Genomic DNA, 22,770 nt, shown 5'->3' with positions numbered 1-22,770 from the left:
ACGTACACAACGCAACACACACGTTTGGCCGAGATTGAGAAATAGGAATACTTAGCCGGCGTTGGATTTTTTTTATGATAAATATGCATGGCTGCACGTGGAGCGTGGAGGTTGGACACCACGTAAACCACGAGGACCCTTAATTAGTTCGCATCTGCCTGTCGGCAGGGTATTTTTGTCCATTTTAGTTTTGATCATTTGAGCACTGCTATGTAAAAATATAGTTAAATAATGACTTTTTTATTTTATTTTATCATCTTTTGTAGCTTTGATTTTTTTATAAAAAATAAGGCTTCATCTGAAGCAGCATTTTACTTTTCAGTACAAAATTTTACTTTAAATTTAGTAAGAAAGTCGTCTCAAATATGGGCGGATCCCTCTTTACTTTAGGTTGGGCATTTGCCCACCATCAAAAAATTTTAAAAAAAAATATTTAGAAGGAATATTTTAAAATTTTTTGCTCTAATTTTGTCAATTCTAAGCATTTTTGCCCTTCCCTATAATTTTTTTTTTTACCACCTTAATAAGATTGACTGTAGTGACCTTAGCACCCTAAATGAAAATAAAGAATTCTATTTTTATCGGCGTATTAGTAAAACTGAAGTTAGAGAGGCTTTAAAGAAAATGAAGGGTGGAAAAGCTGTTGGACCTGATGATATCCCAATAGAGGTGTGGAAATGCTTAGGAGATGAAGGAATTTCATGGCTTACTAAACTTTTTAATACTATTTTGAAGACTAAAAAGATGCCAGATGAGTGGAGAATGAGTATGTTAATTCCTATTTTTAAGAATAAAGGTGATGCACAAGATTGTGCGAATTATAGAGGTATTAAGTTAATGTGTCATACTTTAAAACTATGGGAGCGAGTAATGGAGCATAGGTTGCGGCGTGATACTAATGTTTCTCAAAATCAATTTGGATTCATGCCGGGTAGGTCGACTATGGAAGCCATACATTTATTAAGAAGTTTGATGGAGAATATGCTTCGTTCTAGCATGGTAAACCGGGTTGTTGGCTAGGGAAATTGCCGAAGTGTTGTCACAGTAGATCATGGTAGGTTGCGGCTGAAGTATATCGAGTTCTTGAAGAAGTTGGCGGAGCCAAAGAACCTCTGTGGTGGCTGTGGCAATGGCCCGGTACTCCGCTTCTGTGGAGGAGCGGGCTGTTATGGTCTGTTTCTTTGCACACCAGGAAACCAGGGTGGAACCTAGAAAGTTGCAGTACCCTGTTGTAGACTTCCGGTCTTGATGATCACCAGCCCAATCCGAGTCAGTGTATGTGCTGAGAATCAGGTTGCCAGGAGTTATTGGGATACCGGAGCTTGTTGATCCACGAAGATACCGCAGAATTCGTTTCAATAGTTCGAAGTTGGAAACTGTTGGCTGTTGCATATATTGGCATGCTTTGTTGACGGCGAACGTGATATCCGGGCGAGTGAGAGTGAGGTATTGCAGTGCGCCGACAAGTTGCCTGTATAGATGCGGGTTGTCAAAGACAGGGGAATCGTTGGATGAAGAGGCTTTCGGCAGTATTGGTGTGGAGACTGGCTTGCTGTTAGTCATGCCTGCATGTTCCAGAATCTGTTCGGCATAGGTAGCTTGATGCAGAATGAGTCAAGTGGGGGATCGTTCCACTGTGATACCTAGGAATTGCGTTACTGTACCTAAATTTTGCATGTTAAACTTTTGGTGCAGTTTGAGTAAAAGAGAATTAAGAGATTGAGTGTTGTTGCCTGTTAGTATAATGTCATCAACGTAGATCAAAAAATACATAGTTATACCATTTTTCCGATAGAGAAGGAGGGATGAATCTGAGTGACTTGTGACAAAGTCCAGTTGATGTAGAAATCCCGTAAGAGTCTCGAACCATTTTCTTGGTGCTTGTTTGAGGCCATAGAGCGCCTTCTTGAGTTTGCAAACGTAGTTCGGGTAATTGTTATCGGTGAAACCTGTAGGTTGTCTCATGTAGACCGTATCGGAGAGCGAACCATGCAGGAAGGCGTTTGAGACGTCTAACTGATGTAGAGGCCAGTTGTAGTGCGAAGCAATGACTAAGATGATACGCACTGTTGGTATTTTGGCGATTGGGCTAAAGGTTTCTTGATAATCAGTACCGAACTCTTGGTTACACCCCAAGGCGACTAGGCGCGCTTTATATCTGGCAATGGACCCGTCTGCATTGCGCTTGGTTTTATACGTCCATTTGCAACCAAGAACGTGTTGATCAGCAGTTGGAGGGACAAGTTCCCAGGTTGCTTGAGATTGAAGAGCCTGAAATTCTTGGGACATTGCGTTGCGCCAATGCTGGTGCTTAACTGCTTGTGAATAAGTGGTAGGATCGGCTTCCGTTAGAAGATGAGCGAGATCCAGGATACGGGTGGGTTTTAAGCTGCCGGTTTGAAGTCGTGTGGTCATATGGTGAGTGCGAGGAGCAGCAGTTGGAGTAGGAGGACGAGTATTGTTGGTTGGAGTGGGTGAGAGCGCATTCTGAGGAGTCGGTGGAGAGGCATGCTGATTATTGTGGGAAATGCTAGCGTGGGGTATTAAATGAGGAGTGTGATGTATGGAGGGAGAAGGGACCAGCATAAGAGGAGGAATAAACTCTTTGCTAGATTGAGAGACGGGTTGGTTTGCTTCAGCAAAACGCTTGAAAGGAAAACAGTTTTCCTTAAACACAACGTGACGGGAAATATAGATTCTCTGATTGTTGATGTCCATACATCTATATCCCTTCTGTTGAGAAGCGTATCCAATGAATACACACGGAATCGAGAGAGGAGATAATTTTGATTTGACGTAGGGACGGAGCCAAGGGTAGCAAAGGCACCCGAAAGTTTTTAAGTGAGTGTAAGCAGGTTATTTTTGATATAAGCGCTGAAATGGTGATTGATCGTGTAAGGTGCGAGTTGGGAGTCGGTTAATTAAGTATATTGCAGTGTGCATTGCTTCCACCCAAAGATTGGACGGATAGTTGGAGTGGATGAGGAGGCTTCGTATGGTTTCCAAGATGTGGCGGTTCTTGCGTTCTGCGATCCCATTTTGAGCTGGGGTGTGAGGACAAGTAAGTTGATGTTGAATGCCGTGGTTGTGGCAGTACGCGTTAAGTAACTTGTTGGTGTACTCTCCTCCCCCATCTGTCCGAAGAATTTTAATATTGCAAGAAAATTGACATTGTATAAATTTATGAAAGGTAATAAAAATCTGAGTAACTTCTGATTTATGAACCATCGGAAAGAGCCAGCAGTATTTGGAGTAATCATCTATAAATGAAACAAAGTATCTAAAGCCTTGAATAGAGGCCGTTGGGGAAGGTCCCCAATCGTCCGAGTGCAGTAATTGAAATACATTGCTAGAACTTGAAAGAGAATGCATAAAAGGTAGTTGTCTGCTTTTGGCAAGGCAACAGGAATTGCAATTATTATGTTTAGAAATACAAATTGCAGAATCTAAACTAGCAAGTTTTTGAAGAATGCTGTGACTAGGATGGCCTAGTCGATTATGCCATAAGTCTGGCACAACTTCGGCCGAGAGCAGAGCGAGAGACGTGGTACCAGGCGCTGACGAAGCCTTGTATAGCCCGTTATGGCAGGGTCCTTGAAGTAGGATGCGACTGGTCTTCAAATCCTTAATTTGGTAGCCGTTAGAAGAAAAAGATATTGTGCAATTGTTGTCGGTGGTTAACTTATGAACAGAAAGAAGATTAAAAGAGAGATTTGGAACATGATGAAGGTTGGTAAGACGAAGATTACCTGTAGGTTTGGGGAGAATACCGTTACTTGTATGTTGAATCGGGATTTGTTGGCCGTTGCCGAGAGTAACCTGAGAGGATCCCGTGTAAGGTTTAATGGAGCTGAGTTGAGATTGATCTGCCGTTAAGTGGGAGGAAGCACCACTGTCAAGAAACCAGTCGGTTGGCCGATTGGTGTCTTGTGCAGAGAAGAGAGCGGGGTTCGTAGAGGAATCTGAGTAGGAAAGATCCGTCCGGTACCAACAGCGAATAGCAGAGTGCCCTGTCCGAGAGCATATTTGACAGATAGTGTTGCGATGGGATTATTATTACCTCGACCATTTTGGTTGTTTTGACGACGACCCCTGCCACCTCTGTAAGAGTTGGAACGGCCTCTTCCTCTTCCTCGAGAGGCCGTAAGAGCAACAGTGTTGTCCGTTAATTGCATGGATTGTAGATCTTTTGTAGCTTCTTGAAGTAGAATGTGCTCTTCGCTGCAAAGTAAGCTGTAGAGATCGTCCAAAGATAGAGGTTGAAGGTTTGTACGTATCGCCGTTTTAAATGATTGATACGAGGAGGGAAGTCCGTTCAGCGTATAGAGTATGACATCCTCCGGATCAATCGTGTGTCCCGTGGCTTGGATGGCGTCGATCTTGGACTTGATATCCAGCAGATATTGTGTCATGGATTTGTCTCCTTTATTCAGGTGATGTAATTCATTCTTCAACTGAATGATTCTTGAACGAGTTGTAGATTGTAACCGATGAATGAGGGTATTCCAGATCTCATGACAGTGAGTGAGATCAAGAACATACGGTAAGATGGCGGGAGAAATAACGGAGTAGAGGGCAGCAGCGAGGTGTTGATCCGTAAGATTCCAGGCATCGGACTGTTCGGAGGAAGTCGTCGCCGCCGGGGATGCGGAATCGACGTCGGGAGAGGGACAGACAGAGGTTCCAGTGAGAAAACCTTTGAATCCATGAGCGGAGAAGACTTTATCCACCTGAGAGCGCCATAGCGGGAAGTTGTCGGAGGTTAGGGTATTAGGAACCAGGTTCTTGATATTGTGTATCAAGAATTTGAGCTGGGGAGAAATAATGGAGTTTGCGACAGTGGAATTGGCGGTAGAAGAGGCAGTTCGAGCAGATGATTCGGCCATTGGAAGAAGACGAGAAGATCGGAAGGAGCGAACGAGGCTTAATCTGATACCATGTTAGCCTAAGAGTTTCTTAGGCGGGAAGAAAAGACAAAGCAGAGATTCAATTGAGAAGAAAGTAAAACTAATTTTTCATTCCTTCTAAGAACCAATACAGAGGTATATATAGAATACAAGATAAGATGTCGTACAGTTGTAACGGCCGTACGAATACATATTTACAAAGTTTGTTCGTTATCTCTATTTCCTAACAGCTAAAAGTATAAACAACCCAAAAATCTGACTATATTTTGGCATAAATACAAATGGAGCTTTTGATTTGATTTTAAAAGAGTGATCTTAAAAGAACCATGCATTAACTTTTATTAAAAACCAAGCATATTATAGATTTTAGAATAGCTTATTTTTTATCAACTATGTGGAAAAAGTGATATTTTACGAAGAGCCTATCAATATGAACATATCCAAATGAACAATATATCTTTAATAAAGAGAAAAATAAATTAATTTAGTAAAAAAAACATCTAAATATACAAATAATATGCAAGTTATAGGAGATTTTCTAGATGTAGTTAGGTCGTTCAAATATACCACAATAAAAGAAATAATATAAAAGTTATCACAAATGCACACATATTTTATATCAAATTATTTTAGGCCTAAAATAGCTTGTGTGAATTTGCATATTATACCTTCTATACCTTATATATATGGGATTATATTTTAAAACAGTTATATATATATTACTAGCGCGACAAAGCTTATTTATTAAAATTTAATGCTAGCGTGGCAAAAATTATACCCCATGTTGTAAAATTATCAAAAAATTTATGCTTATCAAAACAATTTTTGAGCAAAGTAGTAAATGCGGTCATGGGTTCATCTTATGTGATTGAGACAAAAATGCTAAGATTGGTATTATTTTAAGCTCTAAATAAATTGTAATTTTATGCCTATCAACATGGCATGACAATATCTCTTATGATTACTTCAAATATTCAAATAATTTAAAGCATGTCACCTAGCCTTAATATATATTTTCTTAAATTAAACCTACTTAGATCTTATGTAGGGTCATTTCTTTTTAATTATCATCATACAATTAATAATAACTAATGATAATAATTTGCATGTCACAATCACATGTCATCTTATGTTTAATTAAGGACCCTTTCCCTAACAATTTGAAGGATTAATTTCGACAGCAAAAAAAAGCAAGGCTCATGCTACATAATGTGAGGAATATAGTTTAATCTTTGATGTCCAAGTAGATTTGGTCTACTTAGAGCACAAAAGATGTTTGCACAATTAAATTTGGCATACATGTGTAGAAATAGAAAAATGTCTAGATTATTTAAGAATAAGCAGGGGCGGAACCAGTCCTAATTTTCGGAGGGGGGACCTTATAAGGCATATATGTCGGGGGTCCATAGGGGCAGCGCCTCCTGGCGGGATTCGACCTGTTCAATGATAAATTATCTTTTACTATTTATTGGGGGCAATTACCTAGATACTATAGTATTTTAAAATTTTTAGAGGGGACAATTGTCTAAAACTCCTTGTAATAAAGACTAAAAAATGATGAAGATGCCCCTGAGTATATCTAAGCACAATAAGTATTCAAATTAATGATTTTGCTATATGTTAACACAAATACAAGATGCTTTGACAAATTTAGCCTACGAAAATATAATTATATATGATTTTGTCTAAGCATGTCATAATCAAATATCATCTTATGTCTAATGACCCAATCCCTAATAGTTTGAAGCATTAACTTTGACAACTAAAGAAGGCTCATGCTAAGTAATGTGAGAAATGGATGATTGAATGGATATGATCCATTCAACACTCATCAAATCCAAGTGTTCATAAATAATTTAAACATTTTAACCTTAAAATAATATAAATATATAGAATGCGAGTGTTATGAAAAGTGCTTGAGTGCTATTTTCTTGTGAAAAAAGAATTTCAAAATATCAAAATATTCTATCAAAGTAAATTTGACGTACTTGGACATAAATGAGAAGTCAAAATAGATATAGTCCACATGGTTATAATATGTGCATCCGAACACCGCACATAATAATTTTCCCGGTTCGAGATGACTTCAACTTTTTATAAAGGTGATTGTAAAGTTGATGTAGAGAGAACAAATTTTTTTGAAAGCTATTATAAAAAAATAATTCTCTAGTACACAAATTTATTAAGATTAGTATAACAATAATAACCAAATTAAAATTATAATTGTGACATAAAAAAAAAAGTTTGATGAAATGTATCCGAAACGAAGCCTAAATTTAAATAATATGCTTAACTTCATTGGAAAAAAATTAGACTATATATTCATGATTTTAAAATGCTAAGAAATATTTTTATAGGATTAATATTTTATTTGGCACTATTTTCTTATTATTTTTTAAAATAATTTTTTATAAAAAAAAAATTAAACTAAAAATTTATGTAGTTAGAACTTAGAAGCAAGGATAAAACTGTCCTAACATAAGCCTTAAAAAAACTGTGGAATGCCAATACAGTTTCTTCACAAAACAGAGCACTGGTTCGCCAATTAATCTCATAAATCGGAGGCTGAGAATTTTCTTGTCAATGTGATCTTCCCATCTTCAGCCATGGCGATCGCGTCTCTACGGCGGCTGCCCCTCCAGCTGTCTCGCTGTTCTTCTCCATTTGTCTCCAAAGTTCATCTATTGTCTACAACCTCAGACGTTGATGCTTCCGATCGTATCGCCATGCTTTTTCCCCCCGCGGACTGCCATCACCATCGAGTCATAGAAAAGCATGAACAAAACGGGAAGCTGCGCCATTTCACGCTTAACCATCGAATCCAAGGTATCCTGGTTACCATCCTCTACCTTAGATGACGCAGTGCTATCGCCCTAGGGTTAGATTTCTGAATCTGCTTTTGTTTAATCTGTGAGTTTTCTTACGGTTGCACCGCGCTTTTTCGGCGTGGAGAAGTTCGGATTTTTCCAAGTCTCCTTTGAAGAAATGGTGAAATTTTTTTATCAAATTCGTTTTTGATAATAGTTTATGCTGCAACTACAATAATTGCTTTATTTCTTGGAAAATTGTATCTGAAAGTTCATTTCTGACTAAAATACCCAATGTTATATTTATATCCCTGTGTATATAAGTGAAATTATTTTCCGCCCTTCTCACTTCGACTTTATCTATTAATGCCGTGATCATTGTACATTCATCCAAGTTCTTCTCTTAAGGGGACTACATAATGAAATTGTATATTTCTTCATTCATCGATGAATTAAACATTTATGGATACTATTTTTTTTTTCACGTTTTTATTGTGTATAATAGTTAGGTCATTTTCATGGAGATATAATACAAAGCTAGATAGAATATCAAATAGTGTGCTCTGATACTTGTTCAAATCTAATAGAACATGGGTTATGCGTATTAAAAACTATGTTGTTCGTTACTCCGATTGTTACTTGAAGAACATTTGAATATTATTTAATGAATAAGTTATTATATGCTAGAAAGTTTGTAGCAGTAGAGTGAATTCTTTGTCTTAGTTTTGTATAAAGATCATCGAGAACAGATAAAAGTTGTGAGAGCCTAAAAGTTTTTTATTTAAAAAATCCAAGGATGGCCTAATTGAATACAACAATAACAACACCAACAACATCAAGCCTTATCCCATTACGTGGGGTCGGCTACATGAATATTTTTTTCTCCATTTTTTCATGTTAAGAGTCAAATTCTCATTTAAATATAATAAAAAAAGGACATTTCTAATATTTTATAACCAAGTCTTTTAGGTCTACCTCTCTTAACATAGGCCAAATCTAATACATCTACTTTCCTAACCGGGTCATTAGAAGACTGATGTTTTATGTGACCAAACAATCTAAGGCGGCTCTATCTAATTTTATCTGTCATTGGAGTTACTCCAACCTTGTCATGTATATGCTCGTTTCGCATTCTATCTCTAAAAGTAAAACCACTTATTCACTTGAGCATCCTCATCACTGCAACAATTAATTTAATTGGATCTTCTCTTTTAATGGCCAATATTCTACGCCATAAACTATTGCATGTCTCACCACCATTTTATAGAATTTTTATTAAGTTTGAGGGGTACTTTTCAATGACACAACATGCTCGATGCATTCCTCCACTTCAACCATCCAACTTAAATTCTACTAATAATATCTCCATTTGTTTCACCATCACTTTAGTTAATGTGTCATACACTCATACTTTAAAACTATGGGAGAGAGTTATGGAGCATAGGTTACGACGTGATGCTCATGTTTCTCAAAATCAATTTGGATTCATGTCCAATAGGTTATGACGTGATGCATGATAGACCTATCCGGCATGAATCCAAAATGATTTTAAGAAACACAGTATCACGTCGTAACCTATGCTCAATATCTCTCTCACAAAATTTAAAGTATGACACATTAACTTAATTCCTCTATAATTCGTACAATATTGTGTATCACATTTATTCTTAAAAATAGGAATCAATACACTCCTTTTTCACTCATATGACGTCTTTTTAGTCTTTAAAATAATATTGAAAAGTTTTGTAAGCCAAGAAATTCCTTCATCCCCTAACATTTCCACACCTCTATTGGAATATCATCAGGTCCAACAGTTTTTTCACACTTCATTTTCTTTAAAGCCTCTCTAACTTCACTAAATAAGAGAAGATATATGAATCATTCCTTGCTCACAATTAAAGAATATGAGATTATATATAATTAAGAATAATTATATGATTCCCATTTTAGGGATTAAAGGAATTATGTGTCTAGAGGCGGATAATTTAAGCCCAATAATAGGGTTAGATATTAATAATCGAGCGCCAATAAGTTGGATGACGAAATTCTAGAGATGGTAACGACGATTGCCGACAATAGTCGTTGGCATTGGTTGTTGAAAAATGCAAATGAGTTATTTAGTTCTCTCAGTTATTGAACCTCCCCTCTTGTAGATAATGGGGCCTTATTTATAGTCTTTTTTAGCTTTTTCGTAAATTTGACTAGAATCCACAACATTCAAGTGAAATATCCATATTAATCTCCTTAATTGTAGATTGCTTATCAAGCATTTTAATGTCTTAATGATATCATATAAAAATTATCTCAGCTCTTGAATCTCCCCTCCTGTAGAGAATGAGGAGAGTTTTAATAAATTTGGCATAATTCAAACACTACATCTTACGATCGATATTGATCCCTTTGATTGTTGATCGTTTCTCAAACATTTTAATGCCTTAATGTCTTAATGATGTTATAATTGAATGATATTAGGTTCATTAGATTTATATTGTCATGCTGCTCAATTTGACTATTATAAACATAATTTTTTAAGATGGTTTGATCATTCAATTTATTCCCCGAAGCTATTAAATATGTTTCAAGTACTTGATTTGAGCTCATTTGGAGTCAGATTTGATCACTTGTAGTGTCGATAAGTTCGTCCTGTCGATACTTGTAGTTCGATTATAAATTTGCCGAAATCAGTGTTTCTTTGGTCCTTAATCTAATTCTGGACGCTTCTTATTTGAATACAACGTCAAGATTCATGATGATCAAATATATTTTGTGATATATATTTATATATAAATCTTCAAAGATTATTTTGAAAAAGTATATATATGAAAAAATACAATTTACATAAAATAAATAAAGCATCTAAATAAGGGGGGTTGATGACTATGTGAAGGTAGATGAGTACATGCATTGCAATACAATTATTAAGTGGGAGAAGATCTAATGGCTAAGCTCCTCAATCCATTTTGCTCAATAGATCATATCATGATTGGCTGCATATGGGACTCACAATTCTTTAAGGGTGAAAAATTGGGCGAATGCAAGATTGAGGATGACGACTGGATCCCATGGTTGGGAAACATAGTCTTCAACATTGCCTCTCGAATTAGATGATATAAGTTTATCATTTCATATCTGCTTGTAAATTTTTTAAAATGTAGTGCCATTTAGTAAATATATCGACAAGTTGATTTCATGTAGGTATTTATAGACTCTTTTAAGGAGTACATATGGAAAAATAAATAAATGTAATTCACATAAAATAAATAAATAAGAAAAAAATGGGTGGTCGATAACTAGGTGATGGGAGAGGAGCATGGGGACTTCACAATCTTCATTTGTTGATTACTTATCAGTGCCTTTGTATGGATATCTATATGCATGTATTGATATCTATATATGATATATACATTCATGGGTATTTGTGTGTATATATATTTCGTGTATGTGAGAATGTTTTTCCACTATTTGTCGAATTATTATATTTTAGTAACAGATCTAGTGGGGGTATTGTGACTTTGTGTAATCAAGTCATTAATAAAAGTATACATTTAAGATATATTGAGTCTATTATTCAAAGTGATGTTGAAATAGATAGGAATATTATTAGTAGAATTCAAGTTGGATGGTTGAAGTGGAGGAATGCATCGGGCTTGTTGTGTGATAGAAAAGTCTCCCTCAAACTTAAGGGAAAATTCCATAAGATGGTGGTGAGACCTGCAATGCTTTATGGTGTAGAATGTTGACCATTAAAAGAGAAGCGTAATATTAAGTTAAGTGTTGCAGAGATGAGGATGCTCTGGTGGATGAGTGGCTTTACTTTTAGAGACAAGATTCAAAATGAACATTTATGTGAAAATGTTGGAGTAGCTCCATTGGAAGATAAGATTAGAGGGAGTCGTCTTAGATGGTTTTGTCACATAAATCGGCGGCCTTCTGATGACCGGGTTAGGCGGTTAGGAAAGTAGATGTATTAGATTTGACTTATGTTAAGAAATGTAGAGGTAGACCTAAAAAGACTTGGTTAGAAAATATTAGAAATGACCTTTCTTTATTAGATTTAGATGATAATTTGACTTTTAACAAGGCACAATGGAGTAAAAAGATTCATGTAACTGATCCCACGTAATAGGATATAATGGTCTGATATTGTTGTTGTTGTTTGCCGAACTTATTATTCTACGGTCATGTGTTGTTGTCACTATTAGTGCATCCAATTTAGCTTCCTTTTATTTTATATTATTTTTAAAAATATTATGCTGTCTTAGTTTCCAGTTTTAGTTGAAAAAAATGTAGCGTCGCTTTCTTGTGAAATCTTGCAGGCTGCTATCTACCATTTGGGGCAAGCTTTAAACGGGATTTTAGTGCAACTGCCGCAAGCCAGTTGCCTGCTATAACAGATCCTGACATAAAAGTTGCTTTCAAGGATCTAATGGCTCTGAATTGGGATGAGGTCCCTGATTCCCTTGTCAATGAAACAACAAAGGCGTTGTCTAAAACTACTGATGATGTGTCAGGGGAGGAGGCTTTGGCAAATGCCTTCCGTGCAGCTGAAGCTTCTGTGGAGTTTGGTAGCACTTTAGTATCTCTCAGAATGGCACTTGATGATCTTGGTGGATTGACTGGCGAGGTCTGCTCCTTTTTCTTCCTTCACCTTGTTCGTTGCTCCTACTTGCTTTGTACTGTGGATGGAAGTTGTGTTATTAAGTGACATATATCTATTTTGATTGGATTTATTTACAGAATGTTGGGAACTTGCCAGATGGCTTTATATATATATATATATATATATATATATAAGAATTTAAGCCATTGTGACTCCATGTGCTAGCATAATAGAAAACAGACCCTAATGACTTCCAATGTTCGGCACATTATGCCTCCCTCTGTATTTAGTACCAGAACTTCCATCACAAATTAGAACTTCCAAAAAACCACACAATTCAATCCCATAATTGCATAATTCATTGCATTGCAAAAATTAAAGCATAAAGGAGCTCATTTTAGAATTTCAGTGTTATAATGGTGAACAACAAAATATAATACTCTATAAAAATCCACTGTTTCAAAATATTTTTAATTTGGCTTGTATATATATATATATATATTAATTTTGATTGCCCAACTCACAAAATATGCGCCTATATGCAGGTGACACTTCTAGGAACCTCTGGGATTTCTGGGTCCTATGTTGAACTTAGAGCGTGAAGAAATGCTATGTTGGAAAGCGTTTTCGTCCAGCTCTCTTTGTGATTCTGTTTGTTCTCTCTCCACGAAAAACTTTTCTATTTATGCCATAAGCGGTGCTGGAAATTTTAACTTTTACTGTCTACCATTTATGCCTCGTCTTCATTTTCAACTCGACATGTTTCTAATTGTCACTATACAAAATTCTGATGATGGAGACTGGCCAATGCCTTGTTTGAAGATTTAAATTCTCTGCTTTGTATTTAAAGGTCGCTCTGAACTCATATTTCGGCATAATTGCACAATAAATCTTTCACGTGCTTTCGCCAAACATGCTTGCATGACAGAAAATTCTGTTACTTTTTTTGTTTTGTGAGAGGTTAACAAATTACATGAATTATTAAAGTCATAGTCACATACAGATAGTTCCATTACATCCACTACATAAAATTGTTTTATGTTGTTAACTGTTTAGAAGGGCTGTTACCCTGTAAGAACTATTCCTGAATACCATGAACTTTAACTCTTGAAGATGATATATATCGGAAATCATAAAACAAAATAAAAAAAATTTACTGTTGAATTCATAATTATCTGTAAATCACATGAAAGAGAGCATAGAGATAGAGAAGTTCTGAGATTTTTATGAAATAAGTTTGATAAAAAATTACGTAAATTGAGCTCATCCTTTGATCTCTTATTATAGATTTGAGATAGGACTTGCACATTATAGGATTTGTTATATATATGATCATTCAAAAAATAAGAGGAAAATATAACTATTATGTAGTTCGACTAGAATGTTCAATTTGTAGAAGTCATCCACTAAGCTCGTAAGAAGTTATTGGTTTCGCGTGTTTTGGTGAACGAGTAGTTGAATAACTGATTAATAGTTTCCTATATGAAGAAAGTCACTCATTTGAGTAGTAACTAAGACCAACTTCATAGATCTTACATGCTTGGCTCGCTATGTCACACGTACGTGTTTGGGATGAGTTCATAGATCTTAGTTGCCTTCATGAGATGAGTTCATTTGTGGACGAGCAAGTCCCTTTTGTCTTAAGACTGAGTAGGCCGAATCGTAGTAAAGAATCTGGTCGACTTGGCTTGAGGACAGCCAACATGACTTAAACTCAATTTTTTAGATATTTGGTTGTAGAACTACGAAGATTATATATAGGAAATCCTTCAAATACAATTAACAACATAAATAATTAGCAAACATTCATCATTAAAACAGAAACTTACAAAGAGAACATAATCAAATCGAAGCTCTTAACATCTTTAGATATTCTTAGACCACACAGTACAATCAATAAACATTCATAGTACATGCCAAATAATACTGATATTTTCGATCAGACATTATTTTTCTGCTGCAGAAAACTCACAGCACTGTTTAGATAATCTTTTACTATTTTTGTAAATTCTTCCAAAATTTGAGTTCCATCGAAGTCCTTTTCCAAATCGTAAGTGAAAGTGGCATTGATCTTGGTATTGCCTTCTCCTATACGATCAAGCTTCAAGGACAGGACATAGTAAGTAAACCCTAGCTTCATAAAGCCTCCTTCTAACCCCTGGAACTTCACGAGGTGATTGCCTTCATCAAGTTCTACTATCCTCTCCTTGAAGGGTTCAACGTTAGGTGCAACTTTGTCAAAGAAAAAGGAAATATCAAATTATTTACTAGTTACGTTCACACAATTTGTAGTAACATTGCACGGAGGAAAATGAGTCATTTTATTCTCAAATTATAAATATGTTAAATTTAGGCTTCGTTTGGGATGACTTTTTTATTGCTTCTTAAAGCAGTTTTTTAGTACAAAATTTTTAAAAGCTGCTTTAAACTTAGGCTTCGTTTTGGGACAGCTAAGGCTTCATTTGGGACGGCTTTCTTTCCACTTTACAAAGCAATTTCTTAATACAAAAATTTTAATTTTTGTACTAGGAAGCTGCTTTAAGAAGCAATAAAAAAGCCGTCCCTAGGCTTCGTTTGGGGCAGCTTTTTTTCTGCTTCTTAAAGTAGCTTGCTAGTATAAAACTTTTAATTTTTGTACTAGGAAGATGCTTTAAAAAGCAATAAAAAAGTTGTCTCAAATCAAACCTTGGTCATTTATTTCCCAAATATGATTCAAAATACTCTTCCATTAAATTATTTTGAATCAAATTTGAGAAGGAATTACATTTGAGAAGTCTAAAGACTAAAGTTAAGAGCAGCAGGACTCACCAGGGCCAAACCTAAAATACAGGAGTGAGCCAAGGCCAATATTGCCACCATTGCCCTCACTTTCAAGTACCTGCCATTCTGCAAATAGATCAGGAGCAGCTTTTCTGGCCACTTCAAATTTGTCTTTGGTCAATGCCTTCCATAGAACTTCGATATCAACTTGATCCGCCTGAGCTTGGAACTCTATTTTGCTCGCCATTACTGGATCCGTTACTGTGGCTATGAGGAGAACTTGAAAAGATGTTAGGGGATTGAAGACAGAAGGGACTTCTTATCTGTTTTTTTTTTTTTCCCATTTTTCATATGCGGGTAAGAGCAAGGATTACTTAATTTAATTAGACTTTTTCACTATTTTCTCATATTATTATTATTATTATTAACATTTTAAAATGATAATGTGCTTATGAAGAATACGCCCAAATAGAAAGTAAGGTATCATTGGGATGATCTTCTTACTGCTTCTTAAAGTAGATTTTAATTACAAAATTTTAAATTTTATACTAAAAAATTATTTCAGAAAATGGTAAGAAAGTTGACCCAAATGAAGCATAAATTGAGTTCATAATTTTGGTATATTTGTCCAAAGCTTTTTCACGGCGGTTACATATTTGTTCGTCTACTATTTTTTTGTTGTTTTTTTTTTTAAAGAATTTTAATGAGAAGTTATTTTTTGGCAGATTGAGTGTTGTATTTGTAAGAAAATTACTGTTCAACTTAAAATATTTTTATAATATTCTTAGTGATTTTAAAAATTAATAATATTTTAATAACATTTATAAAAAAATTATATCTACCTTTAATAAATCCTTAAGCCGGATGCTAAGTAAGAAAGATTCAAGCTTAGTTTGGACGTCTTTTTTATTATTTCTTAAAGCAGATTTTTAATATAAAAATTTTAATTTTTAAACAAAGTAAGTTGCTTTAATAAGCATTAAGAAAGTCGTTCCAAACGAAGCCTAACTCTTTAAAATTGCCCAAAAAAAAGTTATCTCAAATGAAGCATAAGATTTTATTTAAGAAGATTTTATTATTATTATTTTTAAATAATTTTTCATACAAAAAATTTTAGTTCAAAAAATTTTTTTAAAAAGCTATAAAAAATCCATCAAAATGAAGCCTTATTCACATAAATCACCTCTTAATCTGTAAATAAGACTGTTTTAAGGGTATATATGTAAATAAAAAAATAATACTGCAAAAGCATAAAGACGGCTTATGAACCGAACAAAATTACTCACAAAAAAAAAAGCAGAAATCACAAATAAGAAGCAGCAGATCACAGAAGTATACAAAACCAAAAGGCGAAAATTAAGAGAAATGAATTCGGTCGATGAAACACTTACACGCAGAAGAAGAACAAAAGTAAAAGAAAGCTCAGAAGCTGCACGGAATGCAAAGAATGACCTCCTCCTCCGCATACAAATAGGTGCTGTAGCTCGATACCCCAAATTACAATTTTACCCGCAGAAAGCTATATTTCTAATATACAAATATAATTATTATTTTAAATATTAACAACTTTATAGTTAAAATCTTGAATATTAATATCTTTTAAAATGAGCAGGCTCATGTGCTAACGAGTCAAGTCAAGGTTGGCTCAAACTTGACTCTTCAGCTCATTGAGCTCGGCTAACGAGCCGATTATCGAGTCTAGCTCGAGTTGGCACATGAGTCAGCTTGACTCTCAGACACCCTAGATAAGATGATGACCATGGCGATATTTGTAGCTCATAGTTTGTTAACTCATTAATATGTTTATGTTAGATTTATTCATTAAATAAGCAGACTAATATTGAATAATTATTTTGATCTTATTTATTTATTTGATCATGTCCAACTCCTAATCTATCTATCTCTCTATATGTATATTATTGTGTGATAGGATGTTGACGGCGATAAATTAGGAAAATATTTAGTCATAGTGCTGCACGAGTATCCAACTCACAAACAGAGAGAATAAAAACACTAAAAAATTTTACGTGGAAAATATTGAAGAGAAATAACCGTGGGGCCACGCCTAGTTGAAATGAATATACTAGTATTTGAATAAATTACAAATGATTTATTCGTTCTTGAGGACGATCAGATTACAATATTCAATCTTCGGGTAAAATCTAGCCATGAACTTGTGTTGGACGAAAGTTCGATGATGGTTGGTGGCCGCGCGTAGATCTGTCATCATTTGATAGCCTGGACGAAGTTTGGCGACAGCCGGTGGTCGAGCGGAAGTTTGGCGACAAGTAGTGATCGAGCAGAAGTCCGGCGACCGGGTGAAAATTCGATGAATATATTCAATACATAGCTCATCTTAATCTATTAATTGAAAATTTTACCTATCAATTAAGAGATCACAAATTTAAAGTTTAGATATATGATGTGGTATCAATTTGCCTTAAATTGAAGTAAATGTTAAAAAGATAATAAAAGATTCGGTGGATATTAATAAATCAGCATGCGATAAACGTTGGATTATTTTATAATTTTTTCCGTGCGGGGCTGCACGTGGAGCTTCGATGATTGGACAATGGACACTGAGTAAAGCACGAGGGAATTGTTTATTCACATCTTGTCGGTAAGCTATAAGCGTGATCTATTTTAAAAATAAATCTTCAGATCATTGAATGGATGAGAACATCTGTTCACTAATCTTAAAGGCTTCTTTTAAGCTCTTATTTAGGCTTTAAATTGGCCAAATGAACAGCACAATCGAATGTCTTTATATTTTTATGTGTCGAGGAAGATGATGAATGTGTTGGTCTATCCTTGGGCCAGATTGATTAGACCGAAGAAATTTGTTTTTTTTTTTGTCCAATTCTAATATTAAATATATGACTGAACTGAGGGCACATTAAATGGGATTAATTATTTTGTGTGAATGATAAATGTCATCTGGAGGTCAATCAAAATGCGTCATGTCATTCTTTCGCTGTGTACTGTGGCTAGATACAGCTCTATATTATTGACGCACATGACTGTACCTGATTTGCCTCCGGATGTAGAGCTGCGTCCGGCCTCCGCACAAAATAATTTCTCCTAAATGAAGGATTAAGTTGGGATTATTTTTAGGGGTGTCAATAATTGATATGATTCGAAACCCGACACGAACCATACCCGAAAGTTCCGGGTTGGTGAAACCTTTGTCAGACGAGTCAGGCTCGGGTTTAATAATTTGTTCCGTTTCTAAAATCAGATCAAGTTTAGGTTGACCCGAAAACTCAAAATTGAACTGTGTGAATCTGGATAGTCTCCGCCTCATCTTGCTCAACCACACACTCATTGCCCATCGTCCGGTGGTACCTGCTGGGCCGCTCGTAGGGACACACGTGCTCGCGGATCCCCTCACTCGCTAGTACTATCCAGTAGCACGCGCTTGCGGATCGCCTCTCCTACAAATGGCTCGCATAGCGCAAGCACTGGCCTCACCGCTCACGCACACTGCACGCCTAGCCTTACCACTTGCTCGCGCGCTAGCCTTCACCCAGGTCCATATGTCGGATCAGGTTGACCCGAATTTGAAGCAGGTCATGTCCGGGTTCAAATTTCGGATCCATTTGTGTATTCATATTGGAGCAATAAAGGGCAAGTCAAATTCAGACTAGATCCTAACCCGATCGAAAAATCCATTTTGATTAATAAAAATATTTAAATGAGGATGAATTTATTTATCAACTTTTAATTTTGAATAAATCTTCAAATCTAATAATTCATAACCAAGCAATGACAAGAACAGTAAATTCATCTGTTGAAAATAGTCAATATTAAATTTAAGCCAATATGCCAAAACATTACATTATTATGAAACCAATCATAAGAATAATGAAGTATGAGATATTAAAAATATAATCTATTTATTAAAACAAACAAAAAATGTGTCACCTTTTACAGTAGGCCACGCCTCTTTATGATAATGGGAACCACACCTCTTTATGGTCATGAGAACCAAAACTTGTTTTAGCTACACACATCCCTTTCTCACTCCCAACCGTTATCTTCCTTATGCTCATCCTTCCATTTTTTTGTGTAAGTTTAGTCCCACATAATTTGGGTATCATTGAGCCCTCCTCTTTAGAAATAAGACTGAGAAATGAGAAGTAGAAATGTTGGAGTCCTAAACAAAACCTCTCAATGTTCTAGTACTTGGCGACTCGATCAAATTTTTCAAAATTGATTTTGAACATATAAATTAGATAAATAATGAACTAAACACAATATAATCATTCAATTTATTTTTCTGGCCAATTAATATTTTTGAACACACACATATATAACTAACAAAACACGATCAAATAAAGCTACATTTGTATTTGACTCATCACAATTAATAATTTGTTTGAAAGATTGGATTGAACCTGAGATTTATAGTGAGTTCTTCGTGAACCATGAGTTTTAGAAAGCCCTGTTACTCAGGAACAATTATTAGGTCTGAGCACCGGACGTAGCTCTATATCCGGAGGCTAATAACATGTTGCCACGTGCTCTTACTCTTTATTGTGCGGCCCGACGATCCAACCCGGACCGGAACCCGGTATTGCTATGTTCGCGTATTGCTGACTATTGTTATATATTGCTTGACAATAATGAGAAACACAACTCTATCAAAAGCAATACCTGGTTTTGCTAGGTTTTGCTAGGCTGAGCACCGGACGTAGCTCTATATCTGGAGGCTAATAACATATTGCCACGTGTTCTTACTCTTTATCGTGCGGCCCGACGATCCAACCCGGACCGGAACCCGGTATTGCTATGTTCGCGTATTGCTGACTATTGTTATATATTGCTTGACAATAATGAGAAACACAACTCTATCAAAAGCAATACCTAGCAAAACCTGGTTTTGCTAGGTATTGGTTTTCAAATAATGGTATTTCTCATTATTGTCGAGCAATATCGAGCAATACACACGTCTGCACAAATCAGCCAATACATAGCAATCCCGGGTCTGGTCCGGGTTGGATTGTCGGGCCGCGCGGTAAAGAGTAAGGACATGTGACACCATTTTACTGGCGTCCGAACGTAAAGCTACATCAGGACACCGGAACAAATAAAAATTTGTTACTCTGGGAGCTAAAAATGAGAAGAAAAGTTGTTGGAGGTTATGCCATAGTATCGATACTATAGCTCAGATTTTTTTCCACGATGCCATGAAGGAAAATGGCAGGAACGATACAATTAAGGTTATTTGGTATATAACTTTATTATTGCTTAATTCCCCAAAAAATAAAAAAACTTTATTATTGCTTTTTAATATAGCTTATTATTATTTTTATTATTATTATTTTAGAAAACAGTAATAGCAAATGAAGCTTAAAACAATACTTGTAGATGAGCATATGTAATAAATGAACAGATGAACAGGCTACGGTTTCGCATAGCAGATTCGAACGGCTGATGCTGCGGATTGCGACTAGCTGGCTGATCGCGATCTGGAACCCGATGAAGCAGCGGCTGCAGCTCTTGATGAGTTAGTTGCACGATTCGCACGGGGCAGAAGAAATGGGGGAGGAAGACATGAATGATGTTCATGATGCAGCTAATTGCACTCAAGCTATTTGTGAATATGCTTCAATGATGCAGAACTCAGATTTCCACCAAAATGCTACTCCAAATTAGCATACCAACAATCCCTCTCCACATTCGAACACTCCTGCCGCTCCAAATGCTTGGAAGCGGAGAGATTTTATCAATATTATCCCTATTGACAAAGCACAAATTGTGGCTGCAGAAGGTGTCTGTTTCTATTGACATGGCTGTTGTTAATGACAACTTAATGAAGTTGGAGAAGACTTTGGTTGGCAGGTTATTAAGCAAAATGATACCTTTTTTTTTATCTCAATGCCGGAATGCCTCTCAGCATAGGTATGGATCAGGTATCAGAGAAATTATTCTGTGGGGAGACCGGACGACGAGAACTATTCGAATTTGTTGTGTTTTAGCTGCTCTTTTATTGCGCTTTTGCAAATGCTCAACAAAATGACAGTAAATATGCAATTATGAATACATATTTGCTGCTCTTTTGTTGAGTATTTACAAAAGCTCAGCAAAAGAGCAACAAATATTCAATTAGCTATGTTTTAGCAACCATTTTGCTGCACTTTTGTAAATATTTAACAAAAGGGCAGTAAATATGTAATTATGAATACATATTTGATGTTCTTTTGCTGAATATTTATAAAAATATAGCAAATGAGTAGCTAAAGTGCAGCAAATTCAAATTGTTCTTGCCGTCGGATCTCCGCACATAATAATTTTACCAAGTATAGAGTATACTTGAGTACGATACAAAATAAATTGCCTATGCGTCCCAAATCCAAACGAAAAATAATGGAGAAATCTTTTGAAATAATATATTTGAACCCATTGTAAAAAGTTTCTAGCCCGTAACTAACTACAAGAATATAAAAAATAGAAGAGAAGGACAAGAAGTTGCTTCGAAGAGATTTTTTATTTTCAATCAATTTCATTGTAGGAATTATGGCCTTCATGTAGGCACTTATAGTTAGTAAAACCAGACCAAAATCAAAATTACTGCTCAATATTTTTTCGCTTACTTAACGAATGGATTAAACACAAGGTTTTTAGTGACCAGAACACGAGATCTCCATGAATGATAAGCTTTTTAACAGCCCTAGTATCTGCGTAAAAGAAAAAAATTATTGCAATTTGTGCTACAGTATCGACACTGTAGCTTTGATTTTTGCTACAGTGCAATGCATGAAAATAGCAAGGGTATTGCTTAAGGCTTTGTTTGGGATGACTTATTATTTCTTAAAGTAAATTTTTAGTACAAAGTTATACTTTTTATGTTAAAAAGTTACTTTAAGATACAGTAAGAAAACTGTCCCAAATGAATCTAAAACAACTGCTTGTAGGTGGGTTGAACGAAGTCGTACGTGTAGGTAGAAGGGAGGAATGACATTGTGTTTCAAAGATATTTTTTATTTTCAATCGATTTCAACATAGGAATTAAGGCCTTCTGGTATGCACTTACAGTAAAAAAATGAGCCCAAAATAATTGCTAAACATTAGCTTGCTTAGTTAAAGATTTAATATAATATGAATTTTTTAACAAGCTGAACACTAGTTCTTCGAGCTGAACACTAGTTCGTCATGAACGATGAGCTTTTTGAGGCCCATAGTGATCGTGGAACTAGAAAAACTATTCAGATATGACTTCCGGAGATCAACCAGAAAGCGCCACATCACTTTTTTTTCTCTTTATCGGTGCTCGTTACCGTTGTGTACTAGGTGATGTGACGTATTATAGTTGATGCCCAGACTATTCGGTGTCTGCTCAGAATAATTTCTTGTGGAACTAACTACAAGAAGAAAAGTAGCTACTGTTAGTTCCTTATTATCGACGCTATAGCGTTGATTTTAGCTATAATGTCATGAAGGAAAATAGCAAGAGCATTGCAATTAAGATAATAACTTGTTAATTGGCTGAATGAATTTGAGAAAGTGGAAGAGAAGTTGTTTAAGATAGGTTTTTATTTTTGATCAATTCCATTTAGGAATTAAGGCATTCAGATGGACACTTATAGCAGAGATGCGATTTAGGGCACACCTAAAATTCTTTATAAAGAGAGTAAAAACATATTTACATATCGAAATATATAAGTTCAAACTAAAATCTATTTTTTTTAAAAAA

General features: G+C 35.5%; 2 protein-coding genes across 2 annotated transcripts; one reads left to right on the top strand and one right to left on the bottom strand.

The window, feature by feature from the left end:
• Window positions 1–7,396: 7,396 nt before the first annotated feature.
• Window positions 7,397–12,903, top strand: LOC110106499 (succinate dehydrogenase subunit 5, mitochondrial-like). The gene is made up of 4 exons (XM_020836434.1): window positions 7,397–7,733; window positions 12,031–12,338; window positions 12,452–12,473; window positions 12,860–12,903. The coding sequence occupies exons 1-4, from the start codon at window positions 7,514–7,516 to the stop codon at window positions 12,901–12,903; spliced, it is 594 nt and encodes a 197-aa protein (XP_020692093.1). The 5' UTR covers window positions 7,397–7,513.
• A 1,206-nt stretch (window positions 12,904–14,109) lies between these two features.
• LOC110106492 (phytohormone-binding protein CSBP) lies at window positions 14,110–16,536 on the bottom strand. The gene is made up of 3 exons (XM_020836422.2): window positions 16,466–16,536; window positions 15,123–15,341; window positions 14,110–14,546 (listed from the first exon to the last, which is right to left on the bottom strand). Exons 2-3 carry the CDS (start codon window positions 15,319–15,321, stop codon window positions 14,254–14,256), a joined length of 492 nt encoding a protein of 163 aa, XP_020692081.1. The 5' UTR covers window positions 15,322–15,341; window positions 16,466–16,536; the 3' UTR covers window positions 14,110–14,253.
• Between the last annotated feature and the right edge of the window lie 6,234 nt (window positions 16,537–22,770).

This window comes from Dendrobium catenatum, unplaced genomic scaffold (assembly GCF_001605985.2).
Source record: "Dendrobium catenatum unplaced genomic scaffold, ASM160598v2 fragScaff_scaffold_488, whole genome shotgun sequence".
Classification (NCBI taxonomy): Eukaryota; Viridiplantae; Streptophyta; class Magnoliopsida; order Asparagales; family Orchidaceae; genus Dendrobium; species Dendrobium catenatum.
Note: the sequence above shows the minus strand (reverse complement) of the source record. Positions and strands in the feature narration are given on the sequence as shown.